Here is a 17,655-nt window from a genome sequence, read left to right on the forward strand (position 1 = left end):
GAAGAAGAAGAAGAAGAAGAAGAAGAAGAAGTAAACTCTGGTGAAGTGATGGATGTTGGAATATTCTATGAAACTCCCATCAACAACTTTTTAACTCTGTATTCTCACAATAATTCAATTAAGAAAATTTTAAAAATTGTACAAAATTGACTTTCTGTCTCTGATGACATGATCCAAATTACACAGTGGTCTTCGCTTAACTTTCTCAAAGATCAAATTAGCAGGACCTGGTGACTTTACTAAACCACTGACAACAGCAGGATACTGAGAGTTCATTCTAGTCCACCACTCAAGTAGAGGACCTACGACACTCCAAGAATGAAATTAGCAAGGTCAGCTTTATTGACTGACTGTGAATCTGTCAACAGACAGAGGACCTAAGCCCCGAACAGCAAAGCAAGAGGGTTTTTATAGGGTTTGGGCTATAGGGTTTGGGCTTATAGGGCAGGGGGTTAGGCAGTGACCAATCAAGAGTTCAATTTAGCTTTCTTCTCCTAATACGGCTCAGGGTTGGGGGGGGGGGTTTTCAGGGGAGCTTTGGAGTAACTTCGTTATCGCACATTCTGACTTTGCTGATGTAGGTTGCCCATCCTGCCAGATGTTCGATGGTTGGCCTATTGGGGTGGGGCCATCTTGGTTAGGAATATTTTGTTGGCACATCATACATCTTATGATAAGAGAGAACCATCCTGTGTCAGGAACATTCTGTTGGCTCATCTGCACCCCGTATCAGGAACATCGCACACCTTATGATAAGGGGTTTGGAAAATAACAGAACTTTAGCAAGAGTTTAGCAAAAGTTTAACTTGAACAGGAGTCTGGCTTAAGCATTACAAGTTATTGCTAGGCCTTAATTACTGTATTCTAAACATGCCTTTTCCTAACATTATATATGTATATGTGTGTGTGTGTGTGTGTGTATTCCAAATTCTACTTCCACAGAAACTACTTATCTGGAAATTATCACTCACAGAAATGCACAGAAATACCCACAGGAAATCCATTTAATTTAATTTAATTTATCTGAATTTAATCTGGGAACCTGCCACGAAAACTTCACAAAGTATTCTGGGAGGCTCAGACACCCACATGGGTGACCAGGTGAAAAAAAAATACAATCTCTGTTGTCTTTAAAGGTAATTCTGACCCAGTAGAAAGAGTAGTAAGGAGAGATAGCACAGCGGTGTTTGCCTTGCAAGCAGCCGATCCAGGACCAAAGGTGGTTGGTTTGAATCCCGGTGTCCCATATGGTCCCCCGTGCCTGCCAGGAGGTATTTCTGAGCAGACAGCCAGGAGGAACCCCTGAGCACCGCCGGGTGTGGCCCAAAAACAAAAACAAAAAAAAAAAAGAAAGAGTAGAAAGAAATCAGAACCAGGGCCCCAGAGGAAAAACTTGGAAGACCCTCTGGGAAGCAATTTGCAGAAGTGTAAGTAAAACCTGAGTATATCTTGGGGACACACTTGGGGAAGGCTATTGCTGTCTAATATCATTCTTTTGTCCATATCTTTATTTATGTCTCTATCACCTGAAAATTAAAATGAATCTTCTAATTGAAAATTAAAATTGAAATTCTTTCGATTAAAATTGAAAATGAAAATGCTTCTTCTAATCTGAAGAAACATTATGAGTACATGTAAATCTAGAGCCCATATGAGTTTATCAAGTCATCCAATAAACCCTCAGAATATCACCATGTTAGGCTGGAGTGATAGCATAGCAGTAAAGCATCTGCCTTGTACGAGACCAACACAGGACAGACCCTGGTTCGAATCCCAGCATCCTATATGGTCCCCCTAAGCTTGCCAGTGTTAAAAGGGACTGGAAGAGCCTAGGGCTCTCTTGGCTGGGAAACCAAGACCCAAGGAGAGTCCCGGGTCCAGGAAAACCACTGCCGTCAATTCGATACAGACTAGGAAACTTCAGAGATGCAGAACAACTCAGAGTTAGATTAAGCCAGAATCTCTGTCTTGGTGGGCCCACAACAATAAACTCACTGCTCCTCCTGTATGAAGTGACCCTGAGCTCAGTAACTCCCAGATTCTTATAGAAATTCATATGATAATGAGGTTACATGCAGTTACATTTCAAACATTCCACAAGTCTACATAATATTTAGTTCACACCATTCAATACTATTAATAGAAAAGGGACACAGTCCCCGAGGCCCCTTCCGTGATGCCATTCATCTCAGCTGACATTCCGATGATCTTTTGGAGAAATGCACCCTCTGCATATTTGCATCCTCCAGACTTCCCTTTGATGTCAAGCCCTTGGCTCACATCTTAGTGGTCTGTTTGTTTTCCAGATTTTCCTTAGGAATGTCTTGACCCTCCAGGATGGGGGTCTTTGGGAGAAACCTGGCCCGTCAGGGTCTCAAAGCTATTTTTGTAGCCTCGAGCCAGCAAACAATAACAAAGTTAAAAGTAACATCAATCATTACCTATTTTCTATATTTCACAAGCACATAACCTGTCTCTTATCTTTTTGGGCTAGTCTATAGCTTACTGGCGTCAGTGAATTGTTTTACTGCCTAGCTGCTGGGGTCATCAGGGGTAGAGTGTCTGGGAATGGCAAGACAATGAATTTAGAAATCAGAAGTTAACAGTGTGGTTAAACCTAATAAAACTGTGAAATTACTATTATTACTTGATAAAACTATAGAACTCCTTAAAAGAACTTTTAACACCAGAAGTGACTTCTGAGCGCAGAACCAGGAGTAACCCTGAGAGCTGCTGAGTGTGACCCAAAAACAAAATAAAAAAAAAAAAAAGAATATCATGTTTATTGACCAGATGTGGCATATCATCAAATCCAATGCTCCACCTGACTAATAAAAATAATGAGGCCTAGGTTGTTTGTCTTCACTGCAAGCAGGTTGGTCTTGATATGGAGATTTTATGTTCTATGACATCATCTCAACTCTATTTGACATCATCTCAATTTCTATTTTCTTAAACAATGACTATTCCCATAAGTGTCTGAAATTCCATGCGAAGATATCAGCTACCAGGGCACTCTGGTTCCAAGAAAACACCAAATGTTTTTCTATTTTTATGTCTACTTAGCTGTCACTACCAGTGCCACTATCACCACCCACCATCATGAGATACTTCACCACCATCATCAAAATCAAGCAGTTACAGCATAATTAAAATAAACTCCTGGAAGGCAATGCAGAATGAGACTGAAAAGGCAAAGTAGCAGGGGCCGGCGAGGTGGCGCTATAGGTAAGATGTTTGCCTTGCAAGCGCTAGCCAAGGAAAGGACCATGGTTCGATCCCCCAGCGTCCCATATGGTCCCCCCAAGCCAGGGGCAATTTCTGAGTGCGTAGCCAGGAATAACCCCTGAGCATTAAACAGGTGTGGCCTGAAAAAAAAAAAAAGAAAAGAAAAGAAAAGGCAAAGCAGAAGGCAAATAGTAAGGAAAAATTCTTTATTGTTATGGCATGAAACCATTGGGAGGGTCAACAGAAGAATCTCTGTTGTATCACAAAGAAATGGAACATTTACTATAACCACATTCAAACAATTTTTTTTTCGTTTTTGATTCACACCTGGTGGTGTTCAGGGGTTACTCCTGGCTCTGAACTCAAAAATTGCTCCTAGCAGGCTCAGGGGACCATATGGGATGCTGGGGATATAAACACCACCCATCCTGGGTCAGCCACATGCAAGGCAAACGTCCTACCTCTGTGCTGTCTCTTTGACCCCACACTCAATTTTTGTCCTCCAATTTCTTCTTTATTTCCAATCAGTACTGTTGACATGTCACAAAATATTTCCCAAGTCTCTTTATTCATGCCCTCAAAGTCTTTCTCAGGACAGAATCATTTATCCATATCCCTTCACTGTCCTGCCTTCTCATTTGTATTCTCACATTGTTAACTGATTGTTTCTTGATGTTTTTCTTCCTCTTTCCCTTCTTGAGTTCAGGCCATGTGGTCCTGATTGTCTTTGTCTCTTGTCATTGGCTCAACATCATCATGCTTTATCCCTTCCCTGTGTTCTTTAACATTAATTCAATTTTTCTTTTGGTTTTGAGGTTTTGAGTCACACCTGGCAGTGCTCAGGGGTTCCTCCTGGCTCTTCACTCAGAAATTGCTCCTGGGAGGCTCAGGGCACCATATGGGTTGATGGGATTCAAACCATCATCTGTCCTGGATTGGCTGCATGCAAGGCAAATGCTCTACTGCTGTGCTATCTCTCTGATCCCAAATTCAAATTTTTTTAACACCAGTTCTCTAAGCTTCATTTCGCCTTTTTTTTTTTTTTTAATAGTTGTCTCTGTACCTTAATCTTGTGCAGTGTTCCTCTGGGGTCCCGGAAAAGATGGAAGAAGACTTACATAAATGCCTTGTAGTTCTTCCAACATCTTCTCCCACTCCTGAGCCTGCTGCCTCAGATTCTCAGCTGATTTTGTCTTGGACCCCTTATGGAGGTTTACAGACTCTTGTACAAGACTGGTCAAACAGATCAGAATGGAGAAGCTTGCGGTGGCCACACCCAAGACGCGGGCTCCTTTGCTCATTGCCAGAACAGTGCCTTCGAGAATACTCTGCATCTGCTCACCACCTTGGATTGATACTTTTCCAGCCTTCATGAGTTTAGAAGCTTGGGCTGCTATCTCAGGGTTGGCTTGGACCAATTTTATGGCCTGGATGTTCTTCTTAATGTCATTTATGCCTGTAACACAACTTTTTCCTGCAGAAATAAATTTGGGAGCAGCATCATAAAGCACTTCCTTGGCTATCTCCCCTGTGTGGATCTCAGATGATGTCAACCGACTGGCTCTAATTTTTATGTGTGACCTAATGGAGTGTTCTGCAATGGTGGTAGACACACTGCCCAGGCCAGATGCGATCCCAAGTCCCAACCCTGTCGCTGTCACCACTAAACTTGCCCCAGCTGTCACAGGTGCCAGACCTATGCCAACAATAGTCAGGATGTTAGAAACAATGCCAGAGGTATCGAACATAATATTGGAGATAGCACAGTTTCTGTGGAGCTTATCATCCTTATCTGCCAGTGCTTGGAGCTGTGTGATGTGCTCCTCAAGTTTCAGTTTCACCTGAGGAAACTCTTTCAAAAACGTCTCTATGTACTCCTGTTCCTGTTGGATTCTCTCTTGGTCTTCCATGTCTTCCTCAGCTTCTATTTCTTGCATTTTCCCCATAGTATTCCTGTCTTCTTTCTCTTCTGTTTCTGTTTTCTGAATGCTGAGATACTCACTGAGTGCCTCTTCCTCAGCCCTGTAACAATGAGATTTGTTATTGTTGGACAATTTTAACAATCTTTATAATGTATCAAACATGATCTAGCTTTCATAGCTCATGGGTCTTAAACTATCTATTCGAGTCAATTTTAAAAATCTGAGGAATATTTCTATTAGCATTAAATACACTCCATGCATGTAGATGTCTCGGTGTATTTATTCAGACATAAAATAAGTAACTATAATATTGTTTGTTTGTTTTGGGGCCCAGAAATTGCTTCCGGCCAGCTTGAGGGATTGAATCTCGGCTCATCCGGGTTGGCCGCATGCAAAGCAAATGCCCTACCACTGTTCTATCATTCCTGCTCCAGTGACTATCATCTTAATACACATTTAAGTAGAGAGGATTTGATAAAGAACTATCTCAGTCAGGGTAGATTCATACCATAAGCATTGCAGGTGTTTATAGACTAGAAAATCTATTTTAAAGAAAAGAGAAAAAGGGGAATAGGAGCAAGAACTCTCTTATTCAGAAAACATATAAATAAGATGTATAAATGAGAAAGTGAGATTGCCTAAAATTAGATTATAGGTAGATCTGTTCTTTGCCCTGAAATTCTGGGAAATGATAACTGAAGCCCTAGATGTCCTCACTGATCAGAGTTGTTTGTTTTTTGGTCTGGGGTCTATAGACAGTAGATTCCTTAACGAAGTGACTAGATGATAGGAACTACATTGGGTTGGTGGAGACACCACCATGGAATATAGTCAGATGGTGTTGCAACATGGAGGAGGGATTAGATAAATCAATCATGTGGCTAGTACGCGGCAGAGACCCAGAAAACTACACAAAGAGAATAAGTTCTAAAAGACGGACTTTGCGCACATTGTTTTCCAATCTACTAGGACAGGCGTCCCCAAACAATAGCCCAAGGGCCACATATGGCCACCAAGGACATTTATCCAGCCTGCCAGATGTTTTTGCTGCTGCTGCCTCTCCTGCATAGCCACCAACTTCTCCTGGCCCACAATGCTCATGTGTGGAATGCTCACCACACTCTCCGACCCCCTTCCTTCTCTCTTCCCTCAATTCCTCCTCTCAGTCTCAGACAGAGGTCCTCAAACTGTTGCCTGCAGGTCACTATAGATGATGGTATTTTTAAAACTATAGACCAGACCTCCAATGATCTGAGGGACAGTGAACTGACCTCCTGTTTAAAAAGTTTGAGGACCTCTGTACTAGGCCTTGGCCTTGACCTTCTGTTTTCTTCCCTTTGAATTAATCCTGCTAAGGCAGGTTGGTGCTCATTTCCTCTGACATGATGAGGCATCATCACTCTTGATATTAGATTTCAACATCCCTCTGCTATTGTTCTGTTAGGGGAGTAGGCTTTGGGGTCATACCTAGTGGTTTTCAGCACCTACTAGTTCTTGGAGGAACAGTATATAAGTTTGGGGATCAATCCAGGGTCAGCTGCATATAAGGTAAGGACCTTACACCTGAGTTATCTCACTGGCCCTGTAAATAAATATCCCCCCCCCACTTTGATTCCTACATCCCTGACATGCCTTCAGCAAAAATCCTGCTAAGTAAGGTTAACTACTTTTTCTATCTCTTTATAATTATCCAGCTCCTCACTTTCTCTCTCCTTGGTGGTTGTCAATTTCTGCCTGTCCTAGCTGCATTGGTCCAAATCTCCCTCTATTGCAGTGATCCTGACAGTTTTGGGAAAAACTGGCTGTGCAGTATTAATCAGAATATCAAATTATCAGAAGTACAGCAAACTTTTGAAGAACAAACTTTGTGGCTATCATTACTCTCTACATTTTGTCCCACCTTAAACATGGGACAGTATTATCACCTAAGGACCAGGAAGACATCACATCTGAGTCCCCATCCATCTTGTTGTTTTTGTGACGTGATGCTTTATTTAACCTAAATCTCTTCTGCATTATAAACTATACTATGACCACATTTGCTTTTATTAGCTCACTAAGTAGAGAATTTCCCTGTAGTGAAAATCTCACCCAAGGGAGATTTGTTAGACCCTCAAATTTGGAGTTGGGTCAAAAATGAGTGATCTAGGGGGAGAGTGACCTCTGATAGTCAACTTAGTCATAGAACCCAAATCACAAATCTGTTACCTGCAGAGTTCAACTCTTCTCAACCCAAGCCAGTCCTTGACAGAAAGAGAGATGGAGAACCCCTTCCTCATGAAATGCTGTAAGACATCTGCTTCCCAAATACAGTTCTCTACCATGCAGGAGGCAACTAGACCCATATGGCAAGATGAGTAAGAGGGGCCCGGAGAGATAGCCCAGCAGCATTTGCCTTGCAAGCAGCCGATCCAGGACCAAAAGTGGGTGGTTCGAATCCCGGTGTCCCATATGGTCCCCCGTGCCTGCCAGGAGCTATTTCTGAGCAGACAGCCAGGAGTAACCCCTGAGCATCGCCAGGTGTGGCCCAAACCCCCCCCCCCAAAAAAAGATGAGTAAGAGGTGACACTGCATCCCCCTACCCCTTTTTGATGGACAGGTACTTGGACAAATCATCCTTGGTTTCATGATGCTCCAAGACTTTGTCCTCTGACATCAGGGCTTGCATTTCTTCTTTGCTCATTGTGTTCAGGATGTACTGGAAAGCATTCTCAAAAATGCCACTGTCTTCTACGAGAAAATAAAAATAAAGTAAATTGTGGTGGAACTTACCATGTTTTGAGTCTAAGGGTACTCCATACCCATCTTCCTAAACCTTTATTCCCTGGGCACCATTGATGAGGTTACCTGGTGTCACGGAAAGAGATATGCCCCCCCTAAAATGATGTTAAATGATGTTAAAGATGTTAGTTTTCTGACCCCAATGTGGCTGCATTTGAATAAAAAGTAAATTGAATCCAAGAATTCTAATCTTAATCCATTAAGACCAGTGTCCTTATGGCAAAAGAAAATACTTCCCCTACCTCTCTCACACATGTAAAAAAGACCATGGAAGGCCATACCAGAGCAAATAGGGCAGTTGTCTCATATGAGGGCAACTCCAGGTTCAATCCCTAGCATCCTATATGGTCCCTGAGTCTGCCAGAATTTATTTTTGAGTGCAGAAATAGAAGTAACCCCTGAACACCACCAGATGTGACTCAAAAACCAAAACAAAAAAATTTTGGGTATCTGTGCTCAGAAATAGCTCCTGACAGACTTGAGGGACCATATGGGGTGCTGGGAATCGAACTGGGGTCCATCCTGTGTTGGCCACATGCAAGGTAAATGCCCTACCAGTGTGCTATCGCTCCAGCATTAAAAAAATTTTTAATTAAATTTAAAAGTATTATTTAAAAATGAAATAATGACAGAAAGAAAAACATGATAAAAGAGAAAAAGCAATAAGGAAATAAGGGAAAGAAAGAAAGAGGAAGAAAGAAAGAAAGAAAGAAAGAAAGAAAGAAAGAAAGAAAGAAAGAAAGGAAGGAAGGAAGGAAGGAAGGAAGGAAGGAAGGAAGGAAGGAAGGAAGGAAGGAAGGAAGGAAGGAAGGAAGGAAGGAAGGAAGGAAGGAAGGAAGGAAGGAAGGAAGGAAGGAAGGAAGGAAGGAAGGAAGGAAGGAAGGAAGGAAGGAAGGAAGGAAGGAAGGAAGGAAGGAAGGAAGGAAGGAAGGAAGGAAGGAAGGAAGAAAAAGAAAAAAGAGGGAAGGAGGGAGGGTGAAGGAGGGAGGGAGGGATGAGCCTACTGCTCATCAGAAAATGAGTCCTCACTAGACCCAACTCTGCCAGCACTTTGACCTTGGACTTGAATCCCCAGAATTCCTGACATGATCTCTGCCTCTGTGGGTGTTGAGGACTGGAGAGTCTAACATCTTGCAGGCACGGTGGCATAGGGCCTCCTGCTCTAGCACAAGGGCATCCAAGTGCCATGGGCACGTGTGACAGTACCCAGGAATGGGGTGAACACGGTATCCACAGTAAATAAGCTCAGGCTTAGGTCAGAAGCTGCTCAAGGTCCAGTTGCTGATAACATGAGCAAAGGAAACCACGTGATTGTCAGGAATTTGGAGACAACAGAATTGCGGCAAAGAGACTAAAATAAATGAATTGTGTGAACATGACATGTTTCCTGCTCTAGAAACACAGAAAGTTATTCTCTTCTCTAAATTTAATTTCATCTAGGAGAGTGACTGGGCCACACCCAGAAGTACTCAGAGGGATACCCAAGGTCTAAACCTGGCTCTGTGCTCAGTTGTCATCCATTCCCATCTTTTGCATAACCTTACCTGACTGTTAAGACCTGCCCATTTCTGGGAGGGGTCGTTGGTAGGTAACAAAAGGATTGCCTGAGGGGCAAGAAGGAGATTTAGCAAGAGAGATGGAGAGAGAAGCAGGGTGGAGGGAGAAGAGACAGGCTTGAATGCAGGGCTAATAATGGAGATTGCTTAAAAGGTTTTTTTTTTTTTTTTTTTTTTTTTTTGGTTTTTGGGTCACACCCGGCAGTGCTCAGGGATTATTCCTGGCTCCAGGCTCAGAAATTGCTCCTGGCAGGCACGGGGGACCATATGGGGCGCCGGGATTTGAACCAATGACCTCCTGCATGAAAGGCAAACGCCTTACCTCCATGCTATCTCTCCGGCCCCTGCTTAAAAGGTTTTAAAGCATAGCTTTTAAAGCACACATGGGGCTAGGGCCTTGAATAAAGCTTCATGTCTCCTGAAACCTGATTGCTGGGAGTCTTTTCCTTGAAGATACCCTGAACTCTCAAACCCGCCGGCTGAAGGGAGTTGTAGGTGCATGGTCTGGGCTGGAGGAGAAAGGCCTCTCTCCATCCCTCCGTGTCACCATCATCCACCTCCATCCAGGACTCAATAATTGATATGTTTTGCTACACTCAGGGTTCATTCCTGGCAGTGTTCAGTGAACACAGGTAATCAAAGTTGATCATATGCAAGGAAAACACTGTAATTCTTATATTATCTCTCTGACCTCCAAGATCCCCCTGTGTCTGGGAAAGGGTATACCCCAAGAAATCTCTATCCCTGATCTCCTACAAGAATCAGGGTCTATTGAGGTTCCTGCTTTTGACCTGCTCTTCCTCCTCCCTCTTTAACATAATTGAGTCAGCACCTTCTGTGCTGACTTCTTGAGATATATACATAGGGCCACTCCCTGAGGTTGTCACATTTGGTAAGGTGGGATCACAAGAAGAAGAAGAAGAAGAAGAAGAAGAAGAAGAAGAAGAAGAAGAAGAAGAAGAAGAAGAAGAAGAAGAAGAAGAAGAAGAAGAAGAAGAAGAAGAAGAAGAAGAAGAAGAAGAAGAAGAAGAAGAAGAAGAAGAAGAAGAAGAAGAAGAAGAAGAAGAAGAAGAAGAAGAAGAAGAAAAGAAGGAGGAGGAGCTGGGGATAGTGGGGAAGATCATTCAAATAGAGTGGACAGAAAGATTACTTGATGATATATAGTAGGGTGGTGACACTAGCTCAGTGGCAGGTGTCTGTTGTATAGTGGATCCTCAGAACAATACAGGGAAGGATAATCCTCAATGTACTGGTGAAGTTAGGCATGTGCTCCTGTCTTTGGGCCACTTCTTGTGAGGAAGTGGTGAATATCAGACTTGGTCCAGTTTGTGACCCATTGACCATCACAAAAAAATTCTAAAAGGTCTCAAGGTTGGCATCCAAAGGCACAAGCCTGAAGGGGACAAAAGCCACCAAGATAGCACATCAGTGTCCTTGTCTGACCAATGTCAATGATCTTTTATTCCTGTACCCCAGCTTTACCCCTCCATGATGACTGTCCTTGTCTAAGTTTGGGCCACTTGTCAGATGACAAGGTTGGGGAGGGCTGAGCATCCCAGTCAAGGTACCCAGATGAAAGACCAGGAAGGAGATGCTCCCACAGACCCCAGGAGCTCAAGTCCCCACTGTCCCTTTTGATTTGCTAGATTACTCATGATCTCCTATTTCAGTGCTTGATTATAGATGCATCCTAGGATATAATTCACCCTGGAGGCAGCCCCTTAAATCAAGATCTCCAGTAGGCACTAAACAGGGAGAGAAAGTTGACTACCTGAGTCATCCTGTGGGTCCATGATGTTGTAGGGTCTTCCGTCTCTCTGTCTCCAAGGGGACAGAGGCTTCACCCTGCTGGGGAGAGACAAAGTGTGAGGTTGAACATTAGCAGCTGAGCAACAGGGAGCAATGAGGAGAAAGGTCAGTGCATCACACTGAAGCATCACAGATGCGAAAACTCACTTAATCCAATGTGTTCTGTCTCCTATCTCTGCTGCTAATGATCCGTGAGATCTCTTAAGTCACTGTCTCTCACTTCCACAGCCATCCTTTTATGAAAATAGGAAGAAAGCCAGGGAGATGGTCATAGAAGAGTTCTAGAAATGGGAGACCATACACAGAAAAGATGGAAGATATGTTCTGGAAACCATGGGAGGTTGGATGCTATTGTGTTTACTGACAGACACAACTATAATGAAACAGGAAGTGCGAATTCCTTGCATGTTTCCTAATTAGACATAGCTTACTCTCTGTGAGTCTTTACTCTTTGGCCAACTCTTTTGAGAGGCAATCACTATTTTCTGGGGACCCTGTGGATGCCTGATTTCAAACTTGGGGTGCTACATGCAAAAAATAAAAAATGTTTATTTAAGCCAGAGTAGTAGTATACCAGGTAAGGTGCTTGCCTTGCACACAGCAGACCCAGTTTCAATTACCAGCATCCCATATGGTTCCCCAATTATTGCCAGGTGTAATGCCTGAGAATTGCTAGATGTGACCCCAAAATAGCTCTCTAGTTCTGAATCAGGGTACGTGTGCCCACCTCAGATTGATAACCATCTTGACTATTATTACTCCGCCAACATTTCTTTCCCTTTCTCTCTTCCTGGAAATCTTAGGTAAATAGTATTTCTTTTAGTTCTGTCCCATAATATTATGTTATCTTTCTTTTTCCTAAATTTTTTTTAATCCTCTAACTTTTTAATGAGGAGATGGCCACATCTGGCAGTATTAAGGAACTGTTCCTAGCACTATGCTCAGTAATCAAGCCAGGCCGGTCTTAACAGGACCATATGGAATGCCAAGGATTGAACTTGAGTTGGCCACATGCAAGGCAAGCATCCCCCGACTGTACTATCACTCCAGTCAATTTACTCTTTCTCTTAGATAATATTCCAAGTCAAGGTCAAATATACTTTGACCTTGAGGTCACTGCATAAGTTTCAGCTTTTTTTTTCCACTCTGTGTCCAAACCACTATGGTAAATATTTTTTTTACATCTGCTATTGTATTTTTCAGCTGATTCATTTCTTTGGAGGAGATTTTTTTTTCATGATTTTTCTCAAATTATCACTCAGAATTGAAAGCGTAATTAAATGCATATTTAAACAAACAACACCTAAATATATTCTTAGTTTCAAAGCCAGCTCTTCCAGAAACACTAAATGCTCTTTTTGCAAATGACAAGAAAATCTGGCTCAGAGACATTAATATAAATTAAAAGCATGAAATGGGAGAAAGAGCAAAGCAGCAAAGGAAATTTCTGAATGTGCTTACGGGTTTCTGGCTTGAAATTCCTCAAGAGAAATAAGCTTCAAATATATCTGACAGGGTTGGGGAGATAGTACAGAGATTAAGATAACTAACATACTACAAGTTACCCTAAATTACCACCAGGTCCTCCAAATACTGTGTGCAGCCCTGTAGCAAGTCAGCCCCTGAAGAGGTTGACTGATGGTGGGATGGAGGATGAGGCCTTTTTCTTCCAGCTCGAAGCACGCGTCTGCCACCCTGTCTAGCCCACGGTTCTGAGGTGAAAGGCGGGTAAACAGCTCGCAGTCAGGCTCGTGGAAATATTCGCTTTATTCGGAGGACAAAACTGAAGACCAAAGACTCAGCTTCAGTTCCAGCCAAAAAGCCTCGGCCTTCCACAGACCCTTGTTTTTATCCCCCAGAGTCAGGTACCACCCGATGGTGGGATCAGTTACCAACCAATGATGAAAGCAGAATCAGGTACTACCCTAGGGTGGGGACAGAATGCTAGGTCACACCCTAGGGTAGGGCACAATCACCAGTCAGTTTAGGGTGAGTAACATAGTAATCCCCCAAAATATTTACATACACAACACAGCCCTAGAGGTCTAATCATCTCTAAATGTGACCAGAGGGTCCCTAAGCACCTTCAGGGTGGCCTAGGTGATATCCAGAACTTCAGGCTCCATGCAGTGTCTCCTCCTCAGCTCCCCACATTGAATGGCAGCCTAGTTATTAGCCAATAATTACCCAGAGGTGTCCCCCATCTCGAGCTCTAATTGGAAGTTCCCAAAATAAGACAAAAGAAAAAACATTTCAACAGATGTGCTCTGCAATATACTACAAGTCAGAAACACTGGGCCAAGAGTTGGAGCTAAGGGCTGAAACACATATTTTGCAATGTGAGAGGTCTGGCTTTAATGTCCAGCACCATGTGGTTTCAAATACAATGCCAGTAGCAACCCTGGGACACTGAGATGAAAGTATCCCCCAAGCACCACTGATGTGACCCCCCCCCAAAACAAAAGGTAGCTAAAAAAAATATATGTAGAAGCCAATAAGAATGTTCAAGTGGAAGAAGATTGTCACATGATGGTCAATATTAGGACCAGGAGAGATATCACCAGCATTTGATGTTGGCATGTACCCAACCCCAGAGGGATCCCTGGTACATCATGGAGCCCGACACATCACCGGGTGTAGCCCTAGAGGCCTCCATGTACCTACTACCTGGTTACTCTTGAAGCCCTAAGTTCCTGATTTGTTCATCAACCCCTGATGACCCCAAATCACCTGATCACTCAGGTAACCCCCAGCTCTGCAGGGATTAGAAGCACAATGTTCTCTCACCCCCACATTGAACCATCCAGTTCATGAGGTCAAGCACTACCAGTTATGGTCTCTGGGCCAACACAGCAAGCTTGGGAGCACCCTGACCACCCAAGAAAAGGTCAGTATGAGAACAGATGGAGAGAACAAGGGAAGGCCTATAAAAATAAACTCAAAATGATCCAAAATCCTCATAGAAAAATATGAGGATATGTCAACAGTTTCTCTAAATGTCCGTGGGTTGAAATCATTCCTGAAAAATAATAGAATGGTGGGACCAACCACAAAACAAAATCTTGGTTCAGAGATATAGCAGGGGATAAGGAGTTTGCATTTCAAATGAAAGACCCTAGTTTAGTCCCTTGCAGACCACATCAGCCTTTGTGGTTCCCTGAATATCACGAGGCATGATTCCTAAACACATAAGCCAGGAATAAGGTCTTAGTACAGTTGAGTGAGTCTCCAACCTCCATGCAAAAAAGAAAAGAGTTGGGGCCGGCGAGATAGCATGGAGGGAAGGCGTTTGCCTTGCATGCAGAAGGTCGGTGGTTCGAATCCCAGCATCCCCTAGGGTCCCCCGAGCCTGCCAGGAATAATTTCTGAGCATAGAGCCAGGAGGAACCCCTGAGCGCTGCCAGGTGTGACCCAGAAATCAAAATTAATTAATTAATTAATTAAATTAAAAAAAAAAGAAAAGAAAAGAGTTGCCATACAACCTACCAATTCACCCATTAGCATCTACCCAACGAATATAAAAGCATAGTTGGGCTTTTTACAGCAATATTGATCATAGAAACAACCCAAATCTAGATGGGGGCATACAGATGTGCACGGTGAATTACTACTCAGCTATCAAATAAAATCCTAGCTTTTGCCACAGTTCACCCGGAACTGAGGTTGTCATGCTATGGAAATAAAGCCCAAGGGAGAGCAACAAATGAGTGATTTAATTCATCAGTGGCACATAAAGAAAGGAAGAAAGGGCATGGACAAACGTGACTGAAATAAACCCTTGGGCTCTGACAACAAAATCGAAGTGACTTCTTGTGAAGGTCAAAGGTGGGAAGTTAAGGAAGTGTAGATGGACCAAATCTGGATGAAATTATCATTTCCAGGAAGGAGCTTTGTGGCTTGAGAGGGGCTTTCTTTTTGTGATACAGTGAGCCACAGAGAGAGGCACTCCAGCTGCAGGCATCTTCCACAGGGCACCAAAATGAGCTTCCCCTTCTTTCCCATAAGAAAGCGGAAGTTAAATCTTCAAAAAAAAAATCAATCCTACTTGTGCTTCCTCTGCTTGTCTGAACACCCCTCCCCAGCTCCCTTCCTCTTTCACATTCCTCCTGGGTCTTTTTTGAGTTGTTGATTTGGGGTTCTGGCCCCCATGAAGGAAGTAACTACTTTTTATTTTTCTGTCTCTCCCAAGCAACCAGAAAGTGCTATTGTTAAACTCCATTTTGTCTTTTTCTTCCTTGAAAAAAAGCAAAATCCCCCATTTAGGATGAGTGTGGGAGTGTTGGCAATGTGTTCCCCTTCCTCACCAAGCAGTTCCCCAATTTGGGACACATGGTCTGCTCTGATCTTATCACCCCAGTGGACAGAACCCAATCATCTCTCTGCTTCCTCTCCCTCTTGGGGCCTGGAGGAAGTCACTCGCCTCCTAAGGCCTCAGTTTCACCTTGGGTCTGGCACTGAGCAGACACCCAGACACAGAAGAGTGACACTAAGTCTGATTCCTTGTGTTTCAGGGACAACTTGATCATCGAGTCTTGGCAGAAACTCATTGTCCCCTCAGCCTGAGCAGAGCAGCAAGGCTCTGGGATACGAGAAGCCAGAGCAAAGGTGGGAAAAGAGTCTCAGACTCCCCCAACCTTGTCTTCCTGTGTTGCTTCCCCAATTTCCCAAAAGAATGAGCCCCCCAAAACCCACCTGTTTCTGGGATCACTAGTCTGAAGGACAAAGACTCCACATGAGGTATTGGGGTGTCCTAGTGAACCTAACTGAACATTCCTATCCACCCACTCTGTTTAGAGCTCAAGGGATGGGGCAGCAGTCACACAGTTCCGGGTTCAAGTATGGCTATGCCTCTATCTCTTTCTGTCACCTCCTGAGCGTCATATCCTTGTCCATAAAATCACCACCACCCTTTGCTGAGAACAAGGTTGTAGGGATAGAGATGAAAGTATCGGGCCCGGAAAGATAGCACAGCGGCGTTTGCCTTGCGAGCAGCCGATCCAGGACCAAAGGTGGTTGGTTCGAATCCCGGTGTCCCATATGGTCCCCGGTGCCTGCCAGGAGCTATTTCTGAGCAGACAGCCAGGAATAACCCCTGAGCATCGCCGGGTGTGACCAAAAAAAAACAAAAACAAAAACAAAAAAACAACAACAACAAAATGAAAGTATCAAGAAAGGAGGTGCTCCTTTCTCCTCATCTTACCCAGGGAGCCTCCTCTGGCTGTTGAGATTTGGATCCAGATGTTCAGATGCAGCCTCGGCCCAGCTGCTCAGTTAGTAATATGTCCTCCAGAGGTAAGTAGAACATGGAGTAAAGTGAAACAGAAAGTGAAGTTCACCATATTAGGATAACAGAAACTCCAAACACTAATCAGGAAGCCCCACTAGGCTTGTGCAGAGTCACTTTCTGCTTCCTGTGTTGGACTTCCAAAAAGAAATACTGCCAGGAGAGACATGGGTAGCTTCCGGATATTGTTTTCCTACCTCATGGCCTTGTTCCCAACCCACACATCTTCTTACTTCCTCATCCCACACATTGTACATGCTCCCTGCACACTGGTCCTCTTACTGTTGGGCAGGCCAAGCCCAGGCAGCTTCTAGAATGTGCCACTGACACAGATCTTTCTGTCAGCGTACTGCGTACCCCACCAAGGAAACAAAGCACATACCGCAAAGCCACATCTGGCATCGCTTCCTCCAAGAAGCCATCCGGTGCCTTCCTTGTAACATCTACCATCTTTGTTCTGCTTCAGGCATAAGTGTAGAGTTGGGTTTTTTTCCCTTTATTATTTGTGCTGCTGATACTACTGATGCCCCTCCCTTCTGGGTGAAGCATCTGGCAAATAACTAGGGCACCTTGATAAATCAAATTATTTTGGTTTGGTTTGGTTTGAGTCATGTTTGGCAGTGATCAGAGCTCCCTCCTGGCTCTGCACTATGAGAACTCTCCTGGCAGGCTCAGAGAACCTTAAAGGGGTGCCCGGAATGAGCCTAGGTCAGCCACATGCAAGGCAAGCACTATACCCACTGTACTATCTCTAATCCAGGAGCAGTTTATTCCCCCATACATCTTTTGACTTCTCTCCCCCTCCTCTATGACTCTCATCTACCTAACTCATTCTAGCTCTCCTCAGTTGACAAACTCAGGCACTATGAGAAACAATCATCAGTCCTCAAAGGGCATGAAGCAAAATATAACTAGAATATGGAAGATCAACACAAATAGTATTTTCATCCTGATGCTTGAACATGTTTAACTTATAGAAGAAATAATTTGGGGGGTGTTGGACCATACCCAGTGGTGCTCAAGGGTGTGGCACAAAAAGCCACCCACTCTGAGATTCAGCTCTTACTGGGAAAGC

The 17,655-nt window shown here is 43.6% G+C and overlaps 1 protein-coding gene across 1 annotated transcript; it reads right to left on the bottom strand.

Annotated features, from left to right (window-relative positions):
* Nucleotides 1–4,292: 4,292 nt before the first annotated feature.
* LOC126006920 (apolipoprotein L2-like) lies at nucleotides 4,293–16,549 on the bottom strand. The gene is made up of 4 exons (XM_049772460.1): nucleotides 16,497–16,549; nucleotides 11,259–11,335; nucleotides 7,754–7,880; nucleotides 4,293–5,250 (listed from the first exon to the last, which is right to left on the bottom strand). The coding sequence occupies exons 2-4, from the start codon at nucleotides 11,278–11,280 to the stop codon at nucleotides 4,293–4,295; spliced, it is 1,107 nt and encodes a 368-aa protein (XP_049628417.1). The 5' UTR covers nucleotides 11,281–11,335; nucleotides 16,497–16,549.
* Nucleotides 16,550–17,655: the final 1,106 nt, after the last annotated feature.

Source organism: Suncus etruscus, chromosome 4, assembly GCF_024139225.1.
Source record: "Suncus etruscus isolate mSunEtr1 chromosome 4, mSunEtr1.pri.cur, whole genome shotgun sequence".
Classification (NCBI taxonomy): domain Eukaryota; kingdom Metazoa; phylum Chordata; class Mammalia; order Eulipotyphla; family Soricidae; genus Suncus; species Suncus etruscus.

Excerpts from the sequence above, each read along its gene's own strand:
- LOC126006920 (XM_049772460.1), bottom strand. The coding sequence starts at position 11,280 with ATGGACCCACAGGATGACTCAG. Across the intron at positions 7,881-11,258 it reads GGACCCACAGGATGACTCAG|AAGACAGTGGCATTTTTGAG; the intron begins GTAGTCAACTTT and ends ATTTTCTCGTAG. Across the intron at positions 5,251-7,753 it reads ACCAAGGATGATTTGTCCAA|GGCTGAGGAAGAGGCACTCA; the intron begins GTACCTGTCCAT and ends TCATTGTTACAG.